Raw genomic sequence first — 27,063 nt, 5'->3', positions numbered from 1 at the left:
ATTTTAAATGAGCTACTTTTTACTTTTACTTGAGTAGATTTTTAGACTGGTACTTTTACTCAAGTAAAATTTCATTAATGTAATGGTACTTTTACTTGAGTAGAATCTTTTTGTACTCTTTCCACCTCTGCAGTTAGCGATGCGAGAAAACAGCCAAATAATACCAAAAACACCAACTCTTCAAATCAAGCAATTCTTTTTATTTGAGGTGGGGGGGGGGCAGACACATTTCTAAACTATTCATATGGCATGTTTTCCCTGTTCACTCGAACAGAGCATAGAATTGAAAAGATCTCCAGTAAGCGTTAGGCAGAATTCCCATCAACAATTCAACGACGCCGACCATTTCCTTGGCCACATGCCTGACCATTCCCTTGACCACTTCCCTGGCCCTGACCATAACCGCTTCCCTGACCATAACCACTCCCCTGACCGCTTCCCTGACCATAACCGCTCCCCTGACCATAACCTCTCCCCTGACCGCTTCCCTGACCATAACCGCTCCCCTGACCATAACCGCTTCCCTGACCATGGCCGCTCCCCTGACCGCTTCCCTGACCATGACCGCTCCCCTGACCATAACCGCTCCCCTGGCCTTGTCCTTGTCCCTGGCCCTGACCACTACCCTGGCCCTGTCCCTGACCACTACCCTGGCCCTGTCCCCTTCCCTGTCCTTGTCCCTGACCTTGTCCCTGACCACTACCCTGGCCTTGTCCCTGACCACTACCCTGTCCCTGGCCACTACCCTGACCCTGACCACTACCCTGGCCTTGTCCCTGGCCCTGTCCCTGGCCGCTTCCCTGGCCTTGTCCCTGGCCCTGGCCGCTTCCCTGTCCCTGACCTTGGCCCTGTCCCCGACCCTGTCCCTGGCCACTACCCTGGCCCTGTCCTTGACCCTGTCCACTACCCTGGCCTTGTCCCTGACCCTGACCACTACCCTGGCCACTTCCCTGTCCTTGTCCCTGACCACTACCCTGGCCTTGTCCCTGACCACTACCCTGTCCCTGGCCACTACCCTGTCCTTGTCCCTGGCCCTGTCCACTTCCCTGGCCTTGTCCCTGACCCTGGCCGCTTCCCTGTCCCTGACCTTGGCCCTGTCCCCGACCGCTTCCCTGACCTTGTCCCTGGCCACTACCCTGACCCTGACCCTGGCCACTACCCTGACCTTGTCCCTGGCCACTACCCTGACCCTGTCCTTGTCCCCGACCACTTCCCTGTCCCTGACCACTACCCTGGCCCTGTCCCTGGCCACTTCCCTGGCCTTGTCCCTGGCCGCTTCCCTGTCCCTGACCTTGGCCCTTTCCCCGACCGCTTCCCTGTCGCTGTCCTTGTCCCTTACCGCTTCCCTGTCCCTGACCTTGGCCCCTACCCTGGCCCTGTCCTTGACCCTGTCCACTACCCTGGCCTTGTCCCTGACCACTACCCTGGCCTTGTCCCTGACCGCTTCCCTGGCCTTGTCCCTGGCCCTGTCCACTACCCTGGCCTTGTCCCTGGCCGCTTCCCTGTCCCTGACCACTGCCCTGGCCTTGTCCGTGGCCCTGTCCCTGGCCTTGTCCTTGTCCCTGACCACTTCCCTGGCCCTGTCCTTGGCCACTTCCCTGGCCCTGACCGCTTCCCTGGCCCTGTCCTTGGCCACTTCCCTGTCCCTGACCCTGTCCACTTCCCTGGCAACTTCCCTGACCTCTTCCCTGGCCACATGGTTCACTGCATGCAAAGCCACCAGTGGTTGGGCAACACTTCTGTCGGGTCGGACACTGGCCATCATGGAAACAGCTTTTAGCACAGTGGAATCATCTCCGGTATTGGACATTGACCCGGCTTCACTGTGTGGACACAGATAGTCAGTTTTAGTTTATGCATATAGACAGTATGCCACTTCAGAATACAACATGAAACACTCGAAGCATGAATTGCAGGTTTTACCTACAGAGGTATTATACTGCTTTTTCTTTCATTTTTTTTGTAAAGCCATCCTTTAAAACCTACTACTCATTCCTAAATGGTGTTAATAATTTTAAAGTCAACAGGTCTTCTCACCTGTGGTTCGTCTTTGAATATTGTGAGTTAGGTTCAAGTATCCGAACAGACACAATAAAACCGCAATCAACGAGAAATACACTTGAGCTGTCATCCTCCCGTCCTGCGATCTCACAACGATCTCTGCTGGAAAACGCGCTGAATTGGTGCGTCAGGAGAAGCGGACAGCGAAGCGCACAACAATCAAACGAATAAGTGGTGCTGTAATATCTACCTCAGTAAAATGGGGTTTTAAAGATCCATGGAGAGCAGGTCAATTCCAACCCTGATCAAATTCACCTGCCTCTAGCTTTCAAGTAATCTGAATGCCTTGATTAGCTTGTTCAGGTTTGTTTGATTGGGGTTGGATGAGCTAAATGCTGCGTTCACGCCATGCCATAATAATTAGCCTATTTTTTTTCTGCATGTGCGTGGCTCCATATGCTGTAGGCAGGGCTTAAAAATGAAAGAGAGAAAGAAATATCGGTTCACTCAGAGCAGAATCTGTATTTTACCATCTCTGTTCGTGCGTTTCTTTGTATTACTGTTCCGAAACCCGTTTTAGTAGAAAAGATGTTTGGCGTCATTTTTTCATAGTGTCAAAAAACAAAACAAAGAGAGTCTTAGCCTAAATTGCACTTAGTCATAGCCAGCATCATTTTTTTCTAGATTTTGGCCAGATTTAAACGAGAGAGAAAAAAGAAAGAAAAAAATGGCCAAAGCTTTAAAGACATTAAAGCATTTTTCAAGATATTTAAAATGTTTGCTACATAGATAAAAAAAAAATTGTTTTGAGAGGCTAAAATACTGTCAAATCTAAATGTTTACAAACATTATAGCACATGTACGTCTGCAAGATGTCTGTTAAAGATCTCTTGATCTGGAAAGCATCTGCTGTCTACAAACATCTGACAGATGTCTTTCAGATGTCAGTTTTACATACGTTCTAAATCATAAACATCTTAAAGACTTCTAATAGACATCCATTTTTATTTTACAGAAAAGAAATATAGCCTATATATATATATTTGACATCTAAAAGGAAACATCCAATATTGCAGATGAGCAAACACTCTAAATAATACGTCTTGCGGATGTAAATGCCGATGTAAATATATTAAAATTTCATTTTTCTCAAAATTTAGCACATATAGTTATTCATTTAATTATGTTTTTTTTTGACAGTTAGCGAGCCTTAGGACATTGTTTGAAATGAAACATGTTTGACATTAACCTACATGAAATGAATCAATGCAAAGATTATTCACCACATTCACGACTGATAAGTCAGTTAGCTTTGTAAATGGAAGAGACCTGCAGCAGGTGCACAATAACTATGACATTACTGCTGGTGGGGGGGGCCCATCTTGTTCTTTGCGGGGGCCTTTAAGGTGTGCGATACGACACTGAACCCAACATACAGAGAAGTTCCTTCAGAAGGATGTTTCTTTTGAAAACATGCTCCAGACAAATAAGTATAATGTAGAGGAACTCAATTGAGTGCTTCTGAGTACAATTTTTCTGTAGAGGATCATCAGAAGAGTCTGTCTCGTGCAGGGGAGCTCCAGAAGGATACATGTTCTCCAATGAAGCTGAAGCACAAAGAAGGTTATGAGAAAGCCTTAAGTCTTCCAAAAATGATGCCTCAGAGCCAATGTTTTCTCCAGAACTTTAAGAATTATGTTTGGAACATTTTTTGTTAAATTCAAGCTTTTGTATATTCAAGTAGCCTAACGACCAAGCGGCCAGTGAGTTAACCAATGTTTGATCAACTTAGCCTTCTCAAATCAGGAAGACCAAACTAGCAGCTTATAAAATCTCGAAAAGACATCAACCCTTCGCAAGAATGTAGAGGTAAGCGTAATAATTGCATCGTTGCATTGGTGGTTAAAATGAAGCTTTGACATTTTAGCAAAAGGTTTTGCACAAAATAGCCAAAAAGGCAGTGGTGAGGAGTGTGCTATTTTTGTTTTAATGATGTGCGCGCGCATTTATAGTGCGTTCTTTCACTGTGTGATTCAGTCTCCTAAAATGCATTTAGAATCACAAAATTGAAGATATAGGGGCAGAAAATTCACATATTTATATAATTTCATATATTAAATGAAAATCACACAAATAATGCCATCTTTTCCTCCAAAAATCATCATGAATATATACATACATATATATAACAGTTCAGTAAACAAGTTAATTAAGAGACTTGCGTTTTAGACACCATATTGCCTTTTTTAGCTCTATTTCTACAACAGAAAATAATTCCAAACACAGCCACCAAAGCACAGTTTTGCGTCTCTGAGCAACGTGACAGTGTTTCGTTCCTGAATGAATCAACCGTTTAAATGATTCGGTTCAATCGCAATGACTCACTTATTAACAATGACTTGCTGACACATACTGTCCATTTTAATTTCACATTTAAAGTATCTTTTGATTGTTTTAAATAATTAATTTCTTATTTCAAATGAGTATTCAACATTTTATGTCTTGTATATCAAAACATTATTCAAGCATTTGTAACTGCAGGTTAAATGCATTCTTGTCTGCACTAAACAGTGTAATACATCTAAATGCCACTTCCAATGAATCTTCTGCATTTCCTCTGCATTAAAAGATGAGTTTGTTGATACTGATTTGCCTGGTAACAGCCCAAATGTTTTATTCTAAATAACTGATTCCTTGAATTAAAAACAACTAGTTTGAGATTAATAGACCTAGGGGTGTCAAACTCAGTTCCTGGAGGGCCGTAGCCCTGCAGAGTTTAGTTCTAACCCTGCTCCAGCACACATATCATGTAGTTTTCAAATAAACCTAAATGATTAGATTAGCTGGATCAGGTGTGTTTAATTAGGGTTATACCTAAACTGTGCAGGACTGTGGCCCTCCAGGAACTGAGTTTGACAACCTTGGCCTGTCCCATTTTTGACTCCCTTCCACTGTTAAAATGTAACCAAGTAATTTTTACTCAATTTTAAATGAGCTACTTTTTACTTTTACTTGAGTAGATTTTTAGACTGGTACTTTTACTTGTACTCAAGTAAAATTTCATTAATGTAATGGTACTTTTACTTGAGTAGAATCTTTTTGTACTCTTTCCACCTCTGCAGTTAGCGATGCGAGAAAACAGCCAAATAATACCAAAAACACCAACTCTTCAAATCAAGCAATTCTTTTTATTTGAGGTGGGGGGGTGAGGGGGGGCAGACACATTTCTAAACTATTCATATGGCATGTTTTCCCTGTTCACTCGAACAGAGCATAGAATTGAAAAGATCTCCAGTAAGTGTTAGGCAAAATTCCCATTAACAATTCAACGACCACGGTGCCGACCATTTCCTTGGCCACATGCCTGACCATTCCCTTGACCACTTCCCTGGCCCTGACCATAACCGCTTCCCTGACCATAACCGCTCCCCTGACCATAACCGTTTCCCTGACCATGGCCGCTTCCCCGTCCCTGACCTTGGCCCTGTCCCTGACCCTGGCCCTGTCCCTGACCCTGTCCACTACCCTGGCCCTGTCCCTGACCCTGACCACTACCCTGGCCCTGTCCCTGGCCACTTCCCTGTCCTTGTCCCTGACCACTACCCTGGCCTTGTCCCTGACCACTACCCTGTCCACTACCCTGGCCCTGTCCCTGACCACTTCCCTGTCCCTGACCACTACCCTGTCCCTGTCCTTGTCCCTGGCCACTACCCTGACCCTGTCCCTGACCACTTCCCTGTCCCTGACCACTACCCTGGCCTTGTCCCTGGCCCTGTCCTTGTCCCTGGCCACTTCCCTGGCCTTGTCCCTGACCCTGGCCGCTTCCCTGTCCCTGACCCTGGCCGCTTCCCTGTCCCTGACCCTGTCCCCGACCGCTTCCCTGTCCCTGACCTTGACCCTGTCCCTGTCCCTGGCCACTACCCTGGCCCTGTCCTTGACCCTGTCCACTACCCTGGCCTTGTCCCTGACCACTACCCTGGCCCTGTCCCTGGCCACTTCCCTGTCCTTGTCCCTGACCACTACCCTGGCCTTGTCCCTGACCACTACCCTGTCCCTGGCCACTACCCTGTCCCTGGCCACTACCCTGTCCCTGGCCTTGTCCCTGGCCACTACCCTGACCCTGTCCTTGTCCCTGACCACTTCCCTGTCCCTGACCACTACCCTGGCCTTGACCCTGACCCTGGCCGCTTCCCTGTCCCTGACCTTGACCCTGTCCACTACCCTGGCCTTGTCCCTGACCACTACCCTGGCCTTGTCCCTGTCCCTGGCCACTTCCCTGTCCCTGGCCCTGACCACTACCCTGGCCCTGTCCCTGGCCACTTCCCTGGCCCTGTCCCTGGCCACTACCCTGACCCTGTCCCCGACCACTTCCCTGACCCTGTCCTTGTCCCCGACCACTTCCCTGACCCTGTCCTTGTCCCCGACCACTTCCCTGACCCTGTCCTTGTCCCCGACCACTTCCCTGACCCTGTCCTTGTCCCCGACCACTTCCCTGTCCCTGACCACTACCCTGGCCTTGTCCCTGGCCCTGGCCGCTTCCCTGGCCCTGACCTTGGCCCTGTCCCCGACCGCTTCCCTGTCCCTGACCCTGTCCTTGTCCCTTACCGCTTCCCTGTCCCTGACCGCTTCCCTGTCCCTGACCTTGGCCCCTACCCTGGCCCTGTCCTTGACCCTGTCCACTACCCTGGCCTTGTCCCTGACCGCTTCCCTGGCCTTGTCCCTGACCGCTTCCCTGGCCTTGTCCCTGACCGCTTCCCTGGCCTTGTCCCTGACCGCTTCCCTGGCCTTGTCCACTACCCTGGCCTTGTCCCTGGCCGCTTCCCTGTCCCTGACCACTGCCCTGGCATTGTCCGTGGCCCTGTCCCTGGCCTTGACCGCTTCCCTGGCCACTTCCCTGTCCCTGACCGCTTCCCTGGCCCTGTCCTTGGCCACTTCCCTGTCCCTGACCCTGTCCACTTCCCTGGCAACTTCCCTGACCTCTTCCCTGGCCACATGGTTCACTGCATGCAAAGCCACCAGTGGTTGGGCAACACTTCTGTCGGGTCGGACACTGGCCATCATGGAAACAGCTTTTAGCACACAGTGGAATCATCTCCGATATTGGACATTGACCCGGCTTCACTGTGTGGACACAGATAGTCAGTTTTAGTTTATGCATATAGACAGTATGCCACTTCAGAATACAACATGAAACACTCGAAGCATGAATTGCAGGTTTTACCTACAGAGTGAATTATGTTCTAAGTATTATACTGCTTTTTCTTTTATTTTATTTTTTGTAAAGCCATCCTTTAAAACCTACTACTCATTCCTAAATGGTGTTAATAATTTTAAAGTCAACAGGTCTTCTCACCTGTGGTTCGTCTTGGAATAGCGTGAGTTAGGTTCAAGTATCCGAACAGACACAATAAAACAGCAATCAACGAGAAATACACTCGAGCTGTCATCCTCCCGTCCTGCGATCTCACAACGATCTCTGCTGGAAAACGCGCTGAATTGGTGCGTCAGGAGAAGCGGACAGCGAAGCGCACAACAATCAAACGAATAAGTGGTGCTGTAATATCTACCTCAGTAAAATGGGGTTTTAAAGATCCATGGAGAGCAGGTCAATAACAACCCTGATCAAATTCACCTGCCTCTAGCTTTCAAGTAATCTGAATGCCTTGATTAGCTTGTTCAGGTTTGTTTGATTGGGGTTGGATGAGCTAAATGCTGCGTTCACGCCATGCCATAATAATTAGCCTTTTTTTTCTGCATGTGCGTGGCTCCATATGCTGTAGGCAGGGCTTAAAAATGAAAGAGAGAAAGAAATATCGGTTCACTCAGAGCAGAATCTGTATTTTACCATCTCTGTTCGTGCGTTTCTTTGTATTACTGTTCCGAAACCCGTTTTAGTAGAAAAGATGTTTGGCGTCATTTTTTCATAGTGTCAAAAAAAAAACAAAGAGAGTCTTAGCCTAAATTGCACTTAGTCATAGCCAGCATCATTTTTTTCTAGATTTTGGCCAGATTTAAACGAGAGAGAAAAAAGAAAGAAAAAAATGGCCAAAGCTTTAAAGACATTAAAGCATTTTTCAAGATATTTAAAATGTTTGCTGCATAGAAAAAAAAAATTTGTTTTGAGAGGCTAAAATACTGTCAAATCTAAATGTTTACAAACATTATAGCACATGTACGTCTGCAAGATGTCTGTTAAAGATCTCTTGATCTGGAAAGCATCTGCTGTCTACAAACATCTGACAGATGTCTTTCAGATGTCAGTTTTACATACGTTCTAAATCATAAACATCTTAAAGACTTCTAATAGACATCTATTTTTATTCTACAAAAAAGAAATGTATATATATTTGACATCTAAAAGGAAACATCCAATATTGCAGATGAGCAAACACTCTAAATAATACGTCTTGCGGATGTAAATGCCGATGTAAATATATTGAAATTTCATTTTTCTCAAAATTTAGCACATATAGTTATTCATTTAATTATGTTTTTTGACAGTTAGCGAGTCTTAGGACATTGTTTGAACTGAAACGTGTTTGCCATTAACCTACATGAAATGAATCAATGCAAAGATTATTCACCACATTCACGACTGATAAGTCAGTTAGCTATGTAAATGGAAGAGACCTGCAGCAGGTGCACAATAACTATGACATTACTGCTGGTGGGGGGGCCCATCTTGTTCTTTGCGGGGGGCTTTAAGGTGTGCGGTACGACACTGAACCCAGCATACAGAGAAGCTCCTTCAGAAGGATGTTTCTTTTGAAAACATACTCCAGACAAATAAGTATAATGTAGAGGAACTCAAATGAGTGCTTCCAAGTACAATTTTTCTGTAGAGGATCATCAGAAGAGTCTGTCTCGTGCAGGGGAGCTCCAGAAGGATACATGTTCTCCAATGAAGCTGAAGCACAAAGAAGGCTATGAGAAAGCCTTAAGTCTTCCAAAAATGATGCCTCAGAGCCAATGTTTTCTCCAGAACTTTAAGAATTATGTTTGGAACATTTTTTGTTAAATTTAAGCTTTTGTATATTCAAGTAGCCTAACGACCAAGCGGCCAGTGAGTTAACCAATGTTTGATCAACTTAGCCTTCTCAAATCACTCACTACTTAACCAAAATAAAATCTATACATAAAATACTTAATCACAATGTTAGTTTAAACATTTAACCTATATAGATGGGTGCTATATTAGGCGCATATTTAATAGTTTGTGCAGAGAGTGAAAGCTTAAAGCCACTTTGCCGGACTAGGAGTCGCCAAGCACAATCACTTGCATTTTTTTCCTTACAGTGGAAACAACCATCATTTTTGCTCATAAGAGCAATTACATTAATGTAGAGACTCTACTTTAGAGCACTTACAATACCGGCATACGTTGCAAGTTTTGAGCAAAAGCCCTTCACAAAACCTAACCGAAACTCAGCAAATATAATTTTTCCCCTGGCCCCGACACATTATGGTTCTCACTTGCTGGGGTTTTGCGGCAAGCTTTGCGTGCGCTTTTATGTGGAACTCTTCCAGCACTCGCTGCTGTTGCTGGACACCAATCACAGTCGAGCCTCACTTGACAGTTGCTGTATAGGTCTGGTGTCGTTTCTACCAGTGAGGGCAATCCTTTTTGTCACCATAATTGATGGAGATTTAAAAACATAGATCCAAGGAAGAACAAAACAACCCCGATTCCCCACCCAGGTCTGAGCTATGACGTGAAAACTGTCCCGATATCTTAAGTTGGGGCCCATAGGGCTCAGGCTGAAATGCAATACTTGGCTAAAGGAACAGGTCTCAAGGAGAGGAACTTAAAGCACAGATGACAGTTAGCGATGCGAGAAAACAGCCAAATAATACCAAAAACACCAACTCTTCAAATCAAGCAATTCTTTTTATTTGAGGTGGCGGGGGGGGGGGGGGCAGACACATTTCTAAACTGTTTGAGTGAACAGGGAAAACATGCCATATGAATGGAGCATAGAATTGAAAAGATCTCCAGTAAGTGTTAGGCAGAATTCCCATTAACAATTGAACGACCACGGCGCTGACCATTTTCTTGGCCACATGCCTGACCATTCCCTTCACCACTTCCCTGGCCCCGACCATAACCGCTTCCCTGACCATAACCGGTCCCCTGACCGCTTCCCTGACCATACCCGCTTCCCTGACCATGGCCGCTCCCCTGACCGCTTCCCTGACCATGGCCGCTCCCCTGACCATGGCCGCTCCCCTGGCCTTGTCCTTGGCCACTACCCTGGCCCTGTCCCTGGCCCTGACCACTACCCTGGCCCTGTCCCTGGCCCTGTCCACTTCCCTGACCTTGTCCCTGGCCACTACCCTGTCCCTGACCTTGTCCCTGGCCACTACCCTGTCCCTGACCTTGTCCCTGACCACTTCCCTGTCCCTGACCACTACCCTATCCTTGTCCCTGGCCCTGTCCCTGTCCCCGTCCGCTTCCCTGTCCCTGACCCTGTCCATGTCCCTGACCACTTCCCTGTCCCTGGCCACTATCCTGGCCCTGTCCTTGTCCCTGTCCACTACCCTGGCCTTGTCCCTGACCCTGACCACTACCCTGGCCCTGTCCCTGGCCACTTCCCCGTCCTTGTCCCGGACCACTACCCTGGCCTTGTCCCTGACCACTACCCTGTCCCTGACCTTGTCCCTGGCCACTACCCTGTCCCTGACCTTGTCCCTGGCCACGTCCCTGACCTTGTCCCTGGCCACTACCCTGACCTTGTCCCTGACCACTTCCCTGTCCCTGACCACTACCCTGGCCTTGTCCCTGGCCCGGTCCCTGGCCACTTCCCTGGCCTTGTCCCTGACCCTGGCCGCTTCCCTGGCCTTGTCCCTGACCCTGGCCGCTTCCCTGTCCCTGACCTTGGCCCTGTCCCCGACCCCTTCCCTGTCCCTGTCCTTGTCCCTGACCGCTTCCCTGTCCCTGACCTTGGCCCTGTCCCTGACCCTGTCCCCTACCCTGGCCCTGTCCCTGACCCTGTCCACTACCCTGGCCTTGTCCCTGACCACTACCCTGGCCTTGTCCCTGACCGCTTCCCTGTCCTTGTCCCTGGCCTTGTCCCTGGCCACTACCCTGGCCCTGTCCACTACCCTGGCCTTGTCCCGGTCCACTTCCCTGGCAACTTCCCTGACCTCTTCCCTAGCCACATGCTTCACTGCATGCAAAGCTACCAGTGGTTGGGCAACACTTCTGTCGGGTCGGACACTGGCCATCATGGAAACAGCTTTTAGCTGTGTGGAATCATCTCCGGTATTGGACATTGACCCGGCTTCACTGTGTGGACACAGATAGTCAGTTTTAGTTTATGCATATAGACAGTATGCCACTTCAGAATACAACAAGAAACACTCGAAGCATGAATTGCAGGTTTTACCTACAGAGTGAATTATATTCTAAGTATTATACTGCTGTTTCTTTTATTTTTTTTTGTAAAGCCATCCTTTAAAACCTACTACTCATTCCTAAATGGTGTTAATAATTTTAAAGTCAACAGGTCTTCTCACCTGTGGTTCGTCTTTGAATAGCATGAGTTAGGTTCAAGTATCCGAACAGACACAATAAAACAGCAATCAACGAGAAATACACTCGAGCTGTCATCCTCCCGTCCTGCGATCTCACAACGATCTCTGCTGGAAAACGCGCTGAATTGGTGCGTCAGGAGAAGCGGACAGCAAAGCGCACAACAATCAAACGAATAAGTGGTGCTGTAATATCTACCTCAGTAAAATGGGGTTTTAAAGATCCATGGAGAGCAGGTCAATTCCAACCCTGATCAAATTCACCTGCCTCTAGCTTTCAAGTAATCTGAATGCCTAAATTAGCTTGCTCAGGTATGTTTGATTGGGGTTGGATGAGCTGAATGCTGCGTTCACGCCATGCCATAATAATTAGCCTATTTTTTTTCTGCATGTGCGTGGCTCCATATGCTGTAGGCAGGGCTTAAAAATGAAAGAGAGAAAGAAATATCGGTTCACTCAGAGCAGAATCTGTATTTTACCATCTCTGTTCATGCGTTTCTCTGTATTACTGTTCCGAAACCCGTTTTAGTAGAAAAGATGTTTAGCGTAATTTATTCATAGCTTCAAAAAAAAAACAAAGAGAGTCTTAGCCTAAATTGCACTTAGTCATAGCCAGCATCATTTTTTTCTAGATTTTGGCCAGATTTAAACGAGAGAGAGAAAAAAGAAAGAAAAAAATGGCCAAAGCTTTAAAGACATTAAAGCATTTTTCAAGATATTTAAAATGTTTGCTGCATAGATTTAAAAAAAATTGTTTTGAGAGGCTAAAATACTGTCAAATCTAAATGTTTACAAACATTATAGCACATGTACGTCTGCAAGATGTCTGTTAAAGATCTCTTGATCTGGAAAGCATCTGCTGTCTACAAACGTCTGACAGATGTCTTTCAGATGTCAGTTTTACATACGTTCTAAATCATAAACATCTTAAAGACTTCTAATAGACATCTATTTTTATTCTACAAAAAAGAAATGTATATATATTTGACATCTAAAAGGAAACATCCAATATTGCAGATGAGCAAACACTCTAAATAATACGTCTTGCGGATGTAAATGCCGATGTAAATATATTGAAATTTCATTTTTCTCAAAATTTAGCACATATAGTTATTCATTTAATTATGTTTTTTTGACAGTTAGCGAGTCTTAGGACATTGTTTGAACTCAAACGTGTTTTCCATTAACCTACATGAAATGAATCAATGCAAAGATTATTCACCACATTCACGACTGATAAGTCAGTTAGCTATGTAAATGGAAGAGACCTGCAGCAGGTGCACAATAACTATGACATTACTGCTGGTAATGCAGTAAGATGGCATCTTGTTCTTTGCGGGGGCCTTTAAGGTGTGCGGTACGACACTGAACCCAGCATACAGTGAAGTTACTTCGGAAGGATGTTTCTTTTGAAAACATACTCCAGACAAATAAGTATAATGTAGAGGAACTCAAATGAGTGCTTCCGAGTACAATTTTTCTGTAGAGGATCATCAGAAGAGTCTGTCTCGTGCAGGGGAGCTCCAGAAGGATATATGTTCTTCAATGAAGCTGAAGCACAAAGAAGGTTATGAGAAAGCCTCAAGTCTTCCAAAAATGATGCCTCAGAGCCAATGTTTTCTCCAGAACTTTAAGAATTATGTTTGGAACATTTTTTGTTACATTTTTGGAACCGTTCCTATAGGATTCTGATAGGAATAGTCTTGTAGGACAAGACATAAATATCCTGTAGGATCAGTCCTATAGGATTTTAATGGGATCCAGTTGGGTGACTGTTTATATGGGATTTCTATCTTTTTTTATTATTATTATTATTCTAAAGGTACACTTTTCCATTGTATTTGTTTTATGAACAAATAGTACTTGCAGTTTGCTTAAACTCACCCTGATGTAGACATTGTTTATTGTATGTTGCACAACTTTTAGTAACATTGTAAACAACATGAGAGGTGATTGTGCAGCACACAGCATTAGTGCAAAAATTTCTAAGGCACTGATAGTGGATTGATCAAACACACACACACACACACACACACACATACAATGTAGCACTTGTGTCCTCCAATGTAAATATCCACTGGACCAGTTCTAGACTCGAAAGGAGTGAGGAGAACCATATAAAGTGTACACAGGAAACCAAAAGTTGAATATAAAAATAACACTTTACTTTAACAATAATAATAGCAAATACAATCACAACAAAGAACAATAAAACATCAAACAATATGTAGAATGTTTGATATCGTAACTCAATTAATGTAAATGTAATGTAAAAAGAGAAAAAAACTGAAAAAATATTGGGTCCTCGCTGACAAAGGCCCGTCATCTTATTCTCTTGTCATGCATGTCTTCTCCATGTAACTTAGACATACACACATCACGGGAGAATTACTGTCCCATGTGTCTTACTTTTTAACTGGAACATAAAGCCTGACCTGGACAACAGCCCATAAGAACATATAACTCCATAAATACAAATAATTAAATTATTGCGCTAAACAAAACCGTAAAGCCCAATTCAAAACAACTCAAAGATGGCAGAACAGGCATTTTGTGCTCACTGCTCCAGTGTTTTATACAATTAAATGTTATTATAAACTGCATACAATAATATTTCATTAATATCAGTTGTTAAGCAATTTAGCTTTTGCTATGTAATGGCAGACTCCTGTACTAATCAGAAAACGAGATCAACAACTCACCAACAGATATAGTTAACTCAAAAATGTTTGTTTAGGATGCAGCCCAGATAAGTATCGTTCTTCCCTTTTAGCGTCTTTAAATAAACTTTTAACAAGTTTAACAACGTTAATACTCGATTTCTCAGCGTCCTCTCCTCTTTGACCGTTACTGTTTAAAGTATGCGCGCTACAGTTGCACGCGCACTACGTTCGGATTTCTTAAAGGGGAAGCGTCACGACAATACCATTATAGATGTTTGTGTTTCTATGAATTTTTAGTCACATGTAAGACATTTTAACTTATTCGGATATTATGAAATACCATATTTATTATTTTTGCCTTACTGTATTATGAATTTCAGTTTTTATATTTGTGTACATTCATGTAGGCTGCATTTTTTATTGGTTACAAGTACACACACACACACACACAGTGTTACTCTAAAAATTTAAAGTTACTCTTAAAAGTAATTAACATAATCAAATAAGATCCTACAAGACAAAGTGAATTTCCATTTAAAAATCACAATGTCCAATATGATACAAATCAATAAAAGATCCTACATAAAAATTTAAATTCCATTAAATAAAACACAATGTCCAATAGGATTCTAAGCATCAAATAAAATCCTACAGGACACAGTTAAATTCCATTAAAATTAATCAGAATCTCCAATAGGATTCTAAAAATCAAATAAAATCCAATAGGACAAAGTGAAATTCCATTAAAATCAATCAGAATGTCCAATAGGATTCTAAGAATCCAGTAAGATCCAATAGGACAAAATGAAATTCCATTAAAATCAATCAGAATGTCCAATAGGATTCTAAGAATCCAGTAAGATCCAATAAGTCAAAGTGAAATTCCAATAGGATTTTTTGACAAGGGGGCCAGTGAGTTAACTAATGTTTGATCAACTTAGCCTTCTCAAATCACTCATTACTTAACCAAAATAAAATCTATACATAAAATACTTAATTATCACAATGTTAGTTTAAACATTTAACCTATATAGATGTGTGCTATATTAGGCGCATATTTAATAGTTTGTGCAGAGAGTGAAAGCTAAAGCCACTTTGCCGGACTAGGAGTCGCCAAGCACATTCAATCACTTGCATTTTTTTCCTTACAGTGGAAACAACCATCATTTTTGCTCATAAGAGCAATTACATTAATGTAGAGACTCTATTTTAGAGCACTTACAATACCGGCATACGTTGCAAGTTTTGAGCAAAAGCCCTTCACAAAACCTAACCGAAACTCATCAAATATAATTTTTCCTCTGGCCCCGACACATTCATTATGGTTCTAACTATATTTTTTTTAAAAAATTTTTAATTTTATTTATTTGAAAGGGGACAGTGTACATTAATAAACATTAAAACAATGTAAATGTACCCGAGTTAGCTCAAAAGTGCTAATTTTCATCGGTAGTCCCCCAGCCAGATTTAAACAAGGCAACCTTTAAAAATAATCACAAGTACAAAATCACACACAATAATAAAAATAAAATTGCATACAACACATTATGGTAAATAAGTACAATTCATATAAAAATTATATAATATTTAAGTACACACACAAAAGCATTAGTGCCCACAAGTTTGGCTCTCTACAAGCCATTTTTTTGCATTCTTTTTGAATGAAAAGAATGACGAAGATTCTCTAATGGTTGCCGGCACTGTGTTCCATTGCTGAACTGCTCTTACAGAGAAGACAGCCTGACCAAAAGCTGTTTTTCTCTGGGGTATGATGCAGTCTTCCCTCGCTGCCCCTCTAGTTACCCTAACCTCACTGGATCTAAAATGTATAAAATCACATAGTGGAGGAGGTGCTAAACCATATCTAATTTTATAGATTAAACAAATGTTTTTGAATTTTATTAGATTATCCCAGGTAAGTAACTTATATTTACTCAGAATTCTACAGTGGTGGTAGTGATATGGTTTTTTTCCAGTATTTTTAATGCTTGTTTATATAATATTTCTGATCCCAAGTCGCTTTTGAGTTTCCATGACAATTTTTAATAATTGTGATAAAAAAGTCTGCCTTTGCTTTTCGTAGTTGTCTTATCACTCTATTTCGTAATGAAGCAAATTTTTGTCTCTCACACAATAGTTTTGATTTTATGGCTTTTTTAAGAGCATTGTCTCTGTCTTTCATTAACTGTTTAATACAACCCGAATTCCGGAAAAGTTGGGACATTTTTTAAATTTTAATAAAATGAAAACTAAAGGAATTTCAAATCACATGAGCCAATATTTTATTCACAATAGAACATAGATAACGTAGCAAATGTTTAAACTGAGAAATTTTACACTTTTATCCACTTAATTAGCTCATTTAAAATTTAATGCCTTCTACAGGTCTCAAAAAAGTTGGCACGGGGGCAACAAATGGCTAAAAAAGCAAGCAGTTTTGAAAAGATTCAGCTGGGAGAACATCTAGTGATTAATTAAGTTAATTGATATCAGGTCTGTAACATGATTAGCTATAAAAGCTTTGTCTTAGAGAAGCAGAGTCTCTCAGAAGTAAAGATGGGCAGAGGCTCTCCAATCTGTGAAAGACTGCGTAAAAAAATTGTGGAAAACTTTAAAAACAATGTTCCTCAACGTCAAATTGCAAATGCTTTGCAAATCTCATCATCTACAGTGCATAACATCATCAAAAGATTCAGAGAAACTGGAGAAATCTCTGTGCATAAGGGACAAGGCCGGAGACCTTTATTGGATGCCCGTGGTCTTCGGGCTCTCAGACAACACTGCATCACTCATCGGCATGATTGTGTCAATGACATTACTAAATGGGCCCAGGAATACTTTCAGAAACCACTGTCGGTAAACACAATCCGCCGTGCCATCAGCCGATGCCAACTAAAGCTCTATCATGCAAAAAGGAAGCCATATGTGAACATGGTCCAGAAGCGCCGTCGTGTCCTGTGGGCCAAGGCTCATTTAAAATGGAGTATTTCAAAGTGGAATAGTGTTTTATGGTCAGACGAGTCCAAATTTGACATTCTTGTTGGAAATCACGGACGCCGTGTCCTCCGGGCTAAAGAGGAGGGAGACCTTCCAGCATGTTATCAGCGTTCAGTTCAAAAGCCAGCATCTCTGATGGTATGGGGGTGCATAAGTGCATACGGTATGGGCAGCTTGCATGTTTTGGAAGGCTCTGTGAATGCTGAAAGGTATATAAAGGTTTTAGAGCAACATATGCTTCCCTCCAAACAACTTCTATTTCAGGGAAGGCCTTGTTTATTTCAGCAGGACAATGCAAAACCACATACTGCAGCTATAACAACAGCATGGCTTCGTCGTAGAAGAGTCCGGGTGCTAACCTGGCCTGCCTGCAGTCCAGATCTTTCACCTATAGAGAACATTTGGCGCATCATTAAACGAAAAATACGTCAAAGACGACCACGAACTCTTCAGCAGCTGGAAATCTATATAAGGCAAGAATGGGACCAAATTCCAACAGCAAAACTCCAGCAACTCATAGCCTCAATGCCCAGACGTCTTCAAACTGTTTTGAAAAGAAAAGGAGTATTATACACCATGGTAAACATGCCCCGTCCCAACTATTTTGAGACCTGTAGCAGAAATCAAAATTGAAATGAGCTCATTTTGTGCATAAAATTGTAAACTTTCTCAGTTTAAACATTTGCTATGTTATCTATGTTCTATTGTGAATAAAATATTGGCTCATGTGATTTGAAAGTCTTTTAGTTTTCATTTTATTAAAATTTAAAAAACGTCCCAACTTTTCCGGAATTCGGGTTGTATCATCACTGAGCCAGGGAAGAGAACACTTTCTGTTTTTATGTTTAACTGTCACTGCAAATTCCTTATTTTTTGTTTGTAAGCATTCAGTAAATTTCTGACTAATTATTTCAAATTCATTGTCCAATAATAGAGTGTCCCAGTTCATATTTCTTATTGCAGAATGAAATTGATCCTGTTTGCTCCTTGGAATGCCAATGAACTCCTTTTTTCCGGAATAAGCTGCAAATCGCTTACTGGTTAATTTTCTTGTTATAAGCACCATGTTATGATCTGAAAGACCAGTTAACATATTGTGCGATTTTGTAATCCGTTCCGGGTAATTGGTAAAGATTAAGTCAATTAAGGTGCTAGAATTGTTTGTAATCCGTGTTGGACCTTTAACCATCTGGACAAGATTAAATCCCTCCATAATTTGCTGCAGTTTTTTCCTTGTACTATTATCATCCCAGTGTAGATTAAAATCGCCCATCACTATAACCTCCTTTTTAAAATCACACTGCTTTAACATTTCCTTGAACTTGTCATAAAAATCTATGTTAGCAGATGGTGGTCGATATAAAACTATTAATGTTAAAGGTGCAAGAGATAAATTTAACCCAACACATTCTAAATCAATTGGGGATTTCCACTGAATTTCACTGCACTGTATACTGTCTCTTACATAGATCATTACCCCTCCCCCTTTTGCATCAGCTCTATCTCTCCTGTAGGCAGGGACGTGCACAGACATTTTGAGGGGCAGGGGCTCAAGTGAAATAAAGGGCACTTCTCATAATTACGTATTTTTTTTCTTTTTTAAAACAAAAAAGTATATATATTAACGCAACTCTGACTTCCTTTAAATAAAAATAATTTAAAAAGTTAATTAATTTTATCTTCCTCAAACTCATGCAATTGTTTCATTTTCAAAAGATGTCTACAAAATAATCAGTTCACACAGAAACCATGGTCTCCTTAGTATTCACTAGGTTTATAGAGCAGCAAAGGAAACCATTCCACAATGTGCATGTTTTGAAAACATTTTCTATGCTCAGAGGTGGGTAGAGTACCCAAAAACTGTACTCAAGTAAAAGTAAAAGTACTTCTAGAAATATTTACTCAAGTAAAAGTAAAAGTACTAGTCTTGAATAGTTACTTGAGTAAGAGTAAAAGAGTATCGGATAAAAAATCTACTCAAGTAGTTACTAGTTACTTTGGGTCATATATACTACTGAGCCTATTTTTATTATATATAGATATATAGATAAAATGTATGTAATGTATGTGTGCATGTATAAATGTATATATTTCATCAGCCTTTACTCCAATTTATGTAATTTATTATAAAACCCTGTCTGTTTACTTAAGTAACAGACATAGGTGTCATGCCATAACATATTTTTAATACGACTGACTTTATATTAAATGTGAATTTAACATTGAAAGTTAATGTGATATATTGTGATATATTGCTACTAATCTTTCATTGTTCAGAAATAGAGCAAATAACATTTGCATTATTAAAGATAATTTTCACTGACAGTCTAGATTTCAATCACTGAAACTCCCATTAAAATCACTGAAACTGTTAACACTGTGAAATCAATATCTTAATTAAAGATTCGTACACACATCTGCACTTTGTTGTTTCTGCGAGAGAATTCGCCAGAAAGAGGTATTCAGTCAGTGAGCGAGTGAAGGAAGCACCGGCATTTTAGCGATGACTCATCGGAACACGTCTGATTGGCCAATGCTTTAATAAGCTCAAAAGAATCATGTGTGATTGGCAGTGTTGGGGAGTAACTAGTTACATGTAACAGTGTTACGTAATTTAATTACAAAATAAATGTAACAGTAATCAGTTACAGTTACTAAGAAAAAATGAGTAATTAAATTACAGTTACTTATTAAAATTGAAACGATTACAAAGAGGATTACATTTGAATATTTACACACATCCACATACAGCTTATTTCTTTCCCAAATTGCACTAAGACATGGCCCATAATCTCCGCGACGCGGAAAACACATTCGTAGAATCCAGTCATAAAAATGGAATTCAGCCTATAACGCGGACGCAATATGCCACATTTTGGACGAATAAATCAAAAGTAGGTCAGTACACTTGAATCAAAACCCGATATGGACTGATGTCTGTGAATATTAAGCCGCAAAAAGACTGAATATGAATCCTGCACGTTCTGCGTGTCTGTGGAAATCAGGCGCTGACTGGACATCGGGAGAACCGGGACTATTCCCAGTGGCCTGGCAGACGATTTGGCCTTCTACTTTAATATTGTTATTGTATAATTGCAGGCCAAATATACTAAAGCGATTATTTCCGAATCCGCCATTCGATAATTAAATCTCTAATAAATCATGAATCGGTTAGTCGTGACTGGCAATGGTTGGGCTCGCGCGCTCTCCGCGCCTCCGCCGAACGGTTTTGATCAGACTCCGAGTAATCAATGCGAGAGAGAGAGACGGGAGTGAACTGTGTAAGCGCACAGCTGGAGCAGAGAAGCTAACTCATTCTCATCCCAAGGCGTCATATACTGACCCTCTTGACATTTCGTCAACATCCTACGCATATGGCACCCTCTAGCGTCAATATGAGACACAGATTATGGGTTAAGGTTAGGGTTAGGGTTAGGGTTAGGGTTAGACCGCTAGGAGGCGCCTTCTGGCCCATTTTTATCTGCTTCTAATATTGATGCTAGAGGGTGCCATGTGCGTAGGATGTTGACGAAATGTCAAAAGGGTCAGTACATGACGCCTTGGGATGAGAACGGTCTGGAGAAGCGACACTTCTGTTTAGGGTTTCAGGTGCAGGTCAGTTTCATCTGTAAATATGCTAATGTAGTTTTGTCTTTGTTTACTTAGTCAAGCAGCAGCAGCACATTGCTCACACTCACTCAAAATACTGTATAAACGACGTCATTATTATCTTTTGTAATGTTACAGTAGTAAGTTAGCAGACAAATCATCATATTTTATCATAGGTTTAGGGGGAGCTAGTGCATACAATAACACAACCCTTAGGAAAATTAATGTACCCTATGGTATGGCACTAACCGTGGTTTAAGTATGGAATTTGTAGTAAAAATAAATACAAGTGGTAATTCATTTGCCAAAAAAACAAAATTGCACTTACAAAACATGGTAAAAGTCAAATAAAAATCTTCAGTATTAAAGTCATGAGAGAGATGGGTGGATAATGGAAGTGAAGGTGCAGTTCAGGAGAGAACTCTTAATTACGTTGCAAGTCCCCCAACCTAAGGATTCAAATCTTTTTGATGTCAGGTCCAAAAAAAAAATAGAGTTGTCCATGTTTCAGAATGGGTTGTGGGTGTATGAGTGTGAGATTTCCCAGCCTATTTTTTTCCCAGTCTGCCCCTCACGGAAATTAATCTCTAGAACAGTCACTTCATGAGCATTTTTTACTTATTTTGAGAAACTATCATCATATCATGTACAAAGAGACAGCAGTGTTTCAAAAAGACACCAATGTTTCAGGAGTTTAGTACACAAAATAGGACACATGCTTATTAGATAACCGTATTTGAGTTGATGTATATGCTTTTATTTTTTTATTAACTATTTTTCCCCAAACCATTGTTAGATGCAGCTAGATGCCTGTAGTTATGCAAAGATTTGGATTCAAAAACAGTATCTATAAACTATTTCTTTTGATTTTAAATCTGCTTTGAACTTCAGCTCAATCTAAAGGCAGTACTAAAGTCTGATTGTGTGGTGGATGTGTTCAAATGTGATCATCTTAATTCAGGTGATGAAGGATGGTGAAAGTCTGACAGTATTGAGCACTACTTTAAGGTTAAACCTGCATGGTATAAAATGGTTGAAGATGATGCAAATTAACATTCATTAGAAATTTATAAAAGTAATCAAAATGTACTCAAAAGTAATTAGTTACATTACTTTATTAAATTAATTAAAAAAGTTACACTACTATTACATTTTAAATATGGTAACTTGTAATCTGTAACCTATTACATTTCCAAAGTAACCTTCCCAACACTGGTGATTGGTTATAATGCGCAGCGCTGTATAAACGCATCTATCTCTGGCTAAGCGCCAGCAAGCAATCACAGATCTGAATTTAGCAGCTGATAATATGACTCGCTGAACGTACTTGCACCAGTGTGATTGTATTAAAATTAATAAAATCTTAATCGGCTATTTTTTGTCTTTTGGAAGCTGCATTCAACTTGACTCCCCTCTGTTATAAGCCACACACGTACAACAAACTAATGTCACAGTGGTATCGTGTACTGTAATCGAATGTAGCCCAAGTTATTACCTGTTAAACAGTAGAAAGCACACGCGGTGTTCATCTAATAAGGATCTCCATCGCTAGCAAATAATAACCTTTGCAGATTTCAATTCAGTGCAGTTCCAGCCACGTTTTCAACGCTCTTTCTGTTCTTAAACGTTACAACTCCGAGTGAACCACTTCAGACGCTCAGCGCGTGCGGCAGGGAACTGAACGACTCATTCAAACTGATTCATGAACCAATTCACTCGTTTGCCAATTGGTTTGATCAAGCCTTTGAACAGAATTAACTCAAAAGAATGAATCATTTGCGAATGGCATCGCTCATTGCCCAGAGAAAAGTAGACGGCGCGTTTGGAATAAACTGAAGCATTATAACATTTATTGCAGATAAAGTAACGAGAGGAGCGTCGCCCACAGTAACGAAGTAAAAGTACAGATTTTTCCCCAAAAATTTACTCAAGTAAGAGTATAAAGTACCCATCTTTAAATATACTCCGAAAAGTATTCGTTACCCCAAAAAATTACTCAAGTAAATGTAACGAAGTAAATGTAACTCGTTACTACCCACCTCTGTCTATGCTACTAGTTTCAAGTATATATGAAGAGTTCAGATGCAAAAGCCTCTAAGTGCCATCTGAAATTTTCTTCTAAAATGAGCATTTTTTTTCAAACTCGTATATTTAAGTTCAGTAATTTAACTTTAATGACAAATAGGTAATTTTCATTGCCAGTAATGTGAAATAAGTGAACATAAACATACAAGCTTGATAAAAATGATCATTATTGAAGGAAATTTCAGATGGCACTGAGGCTTTTTCATCTGAACTCTTCATATTTAGAATAACCTAAATAACTGCATCAAGCAGAGGGGCGTGTTTTACTAATAATTTGTTTATTTTTGCACAAGGCACTACATCATTTTAACTATTTTGGTGTTATCCGAATACATAACACTTTAAAATTAAACTTACCAAAATAATTGAGTAAAAATTCAATAAAAGCCAATGTCATGTATGTATTTGTGGTTGTATGGAATACTATTTTAAAAAGGTTTAGAGGAAATAAAAACAGTGAAATTACTCATAAATAAAAAGTTAATTTATAGGTTAATTTTGTTATTTTTAATATTTAATGTTAACTTATTTCTACTCAGTTTTTTTTTATTAATGTACCAGATTTACTACATTTTTTAGAGTGTATACACCATCTGTTTGCATCTGTAGATTTCTTCTAAATTCACCAATTTAGATTTCTAAATTTCAGGGGGAAAGACTCTTGATGTAAGTCAATAATCTGTATGCAAATTAGGCGTCAACTAGTTAAAATGCGCACATTTGCATCTAATTGACAGGGAAATGCAGGTAATAGGATAAACAAAATAACTAAAGCATATCACCTGGTGGTGATATATGCTTATTTTATTAACTTATTTTATTACATGGCTTGGTTGAATTCCAATGTAGAATGCGGTCTGTTATAACCAACAGACCGCTGTGAGGAGTATAACAGACCGTTGCCATGAAAAACAGAGCATTGCTATGGAATCACAGGATTCTAACCGTAGAGACGGAGCGGACTATTTTCTTTAGCGGAAGCAATACAATCGGGTTTAACAATCGGGGGAGAGGGAGAGGGAGCGCTTCAGAACTCCTGACCTGATATTTAGATATACTATTCTTCAATTAATATATTTGTTTGACAGGGATGCTGTGCGCAAACAAAAATATATATCATTTTTCAAAAAAAGAAAAAAAAAAAAGCACCCCAGAAAAAAGGTCACTTTCTCTCCAGGAATAAAAAGGGCAGGTGCTCAAGCCCCCTTTTATGTCTATGTGTGCACGTGCCTGCCTGTAGGAGACGTACCCCGGAACTAAAAGCGCAGCAGTAGGGGAATTTTTATGCAGCCAAGTTTCGGATAGGCAGAAATAATCCAGATTTGATTCAGTCATCATGTGGATAATTTGATCGCTTTTTGATTTTAAGCTCCGGATATTTAAATGTCCGCCAAAGATACCTTTTGGTTTGGCTTTTTGATCCCAGATTAAGCGTGCATTGTTTACAGTGTGAACAACCTTCCACTTCCTTTATCGATCAATCTTATCAGATTAACTTTGATCGTTCACTTTTATTTTATTTCCGTGAGTGCAGTACACCTGCAAAGCGTTAGCACTCGTTAGCTTGTCATTAGCGTCTTCATTCGAACCTATCGCTGTTCTTTTCTCCTCTCGCTCCAGTTTTTCACAAGTTCATCAAACAACCGCAGTAAGAAGTTTCATCAAGCACGGTGAGTAATGGCTTCTCCTATCATTGTTTCTTGCACCTCTTGCCACATGTACAGTTTATCTATCTCTGTCGCTGATGAGGGATTCACATGTGATAAATGCAGGGAAATAGTTAGGCTGACAGAGAAGATTTCAGAATTAGAGACACGCATCCAAACTTTAATTGAGGACAGTAAGAATGTTAGGGCTCTAGATATGGCTTTGGATGCGTCTAGCTCAGGGATTCCTGTACATTGTTCGGTTCCGGAAACAGAGCCCTTGCAGCAGGGCAACTGGGTGACGGTGAGGCAGCGTAGTCGTGGGTCAAAACACCGCTCTTCTGTTCCGATCAAAACATTAAACAGGTTCTCCCCACTCAGTGATGCACCCACTGAGAGACCTGATGAGAGTGCTCTAGTTATTGGTGATTCTATTGTACGGAACGTGAATATAGAGACACCAGCCACCATAGTCAAATGTTTACCGGGAGCCAGAGCGCCTGACATCTTGGCAAATTTAAAAGTGCTGGCTAATGCTAAACGTAAATACAGTAAGATTGTTATTCATGCCGGCGCTAATGATGTTCGACTTTGCCAGTCGGAGATCACTAAAAATAACATTAAAGAGGTGTGTGAACTTGCAAGCACGATGTCAGACACTGTAATATGCTCTGGTCCCCTCCCTGCTTACCGTGGTGATGAGATGCATAGCAGATTGTCATCACTCAATGGCTGGATGTCTAAGTGGTGCCCACAGAATAACATAGGTTTCATAGACAATTGGACAAGCTTTTGGGGCAGACCTGACCTGCTTAAAAGAGATGGTCTTCATCCCTCCTGGGGTGGCGCCACTCTTCTCTCTAGAAATTTGGCAAATAGTCTTCGTGTTTATACTTGACTAACTGGGGCCCAGGTCAGGAAGCAGACAGACTGGCTAAACCGACCGTCTGCTAGCCGCCTCCCGTCACAGAGGTCAGTTAATTCTCAGCACATAGAGACTTTTTCACCTAGATATCACACTATGGAGACTGTGTCTGTTCCCCGAACTAGAAAAAACAAAAAACGTCCAAACCAAGTTAAGATTAACAATTTAATTGAGGTTCAACAAATAAAAAACAGAAGCAATATGGATAAACAAATGATGAAGCTTGGCTTATTGAATATCAGATCCCTTTCTACGAAAACACTTTTTGTAAATAATATGATCACTGATCATAATATAGATGTACTCTGTTTGACAGAAACCTGGCTAAAACCTGATGATTACATTATTTTAAATGAGTCCACCCCCCAAGATTACTGTTATAAACATGAGCCGCGTCTAAAAGGCGAAGGTGGAGGTGTTGCTTCAATTTATAACAACGTTTTCAGGATCTCTCAGAAAGCAGGCTTCAAGTATAACTCGTTTGAAGTAATGGTGCTTCATATAACATTATCCAGAGAAACAAATGTTAATGATAAATCCTCTGTTATGTTTGTACTGGCTACTGTATACAGGCCACCAGGGCACCATACAGACTTTATTAAAGAGTTTGGTGATTTTACATCCGAGTTAGTTCTGGCTGCAGATAAAGTCTTAATAGTTGGTGATTTTAATATCCATGTTGATAATGAAAACGATGCATTGGGATCAGCATTTATAGTCGAAATATATTGTCGAAATCATACTCTAGATTTAATACTGTCACATGGAATTGATGTTGATGGTGTTGAATTTATTCAGCCAAGTGATGATATCTCAGATCATTATTTAGTTCTGTGCAAACTTCATATAGCCAAAATTGTAAATCCTACTTCTTGTTACAAGTATGGAAGAACCATCACTTCTAACACAAAAGACTGCTTTTTAAGTTATCTTCCTGATGTATCCAAATTCCTTAGCATATCCAAAACCTCAGAACTTGATGATGTAACAGAAACTATGGACTCTCTCTTTTCTAGCACTTTAAATACAGTTGCTCCTTTATGCTTAAGGAAGGTTAAGGAAGACAGTTTGACACCATGGTATAATGAGCATACTCGCACCCTAAAGAGAGCAGCCCGAAAAATGGAGCGCAGCTGGAGGAAAACAAAACTAGAGGTATTTCGTATTGCTTGGCGGGAAAGTAACATATCCTACAGAAAAGCATTAAAAACTGCTAGATCCGATTACTTTTCTTCTCTTTTAGAAGAAAACAAACATAACCCCAGGTATTTATTCAATACAGTGGCTAAATTTACGAAAAATAAAGCCTCAACAAGTGTTGACATTTCCCAACAACACAGCAGTAATCACTTTATGAACTACTTTACTTCTAAAATCGATACTATTAGAGATAAAATTGCAACCATTCAGCTGTCAGATACAGTATCATATCACACAGTGCACTATAGACCCCCTGAGGAACAGTTCCACTCATTCTCTACTATAGGATAGGAAGAATTATATAAACTTGTTAAATCATCTAAACCAACAACATGTATGTTAGACCCTATACCATCTAAGCTCCTAATAGAGGTGCTTCCAGAAGTCATAGATCCTCTTCTGACTA

General features: G+C 41.0%; 1 protein-coding gene and 2 pseudogenes across 1 annotated transcript; all 3 read right to left on the bottom strand.

Moving 5' to 3' along the window:
• Positions 1–737: 737 nt before the first annotated feature.
• LOC132097444 (uncharacterized) lies at positions 738–2,236 on the bottom strand (annotated as a pseudogene).
• A 3,423-nt stretch (positions 2,237–5,659) lies between these two features.
• LOC132097443 (putative per-hexamer repeat protein 5) lies at positions 5,660–7,580 on the bottom strand (the record flags this gene model as incomplete). The annotated part of the gene is made up of 3 exons (XM_059503158.1): positions 7,355–7,580; positions 6,907–7,122; positions 5,660–6,762 (listed from the first exon to the last, which is right to left on the bottom strand). Coding segments are annotated over exons 1-3 (1,413 nt in total), but the record flags the coding sequence as incomplete, so codon positions are not given.
• Positions 7,581–9,954: 2,374 nt separating this feature from the next.
• On the bottom strand, positions 9,955–11,611 carry LOC132098242 (fibroin heavy chain-like; annotated as a pseudogene).
• Positions 11,612–27,063: the final 15,452 nt, after the last annotated feature.

Source organism: Carassius carassius, chromosome 21 (assembly GCF_963082965.1).
Source record: "Carassius carassius chromosome 21, fCarCar2.1, whole genome shotgun sequence".
NCBI lineage: Eukaryota > Metazoa > Chordata > Actinopteri > Cypriniformes > Cyprinidae > Carassius > Carassius carassius.
Note: the sequence above shows the minus strand (reverse complement) of the source record. Positions and strands in the feature narration are given on the sequence as shown.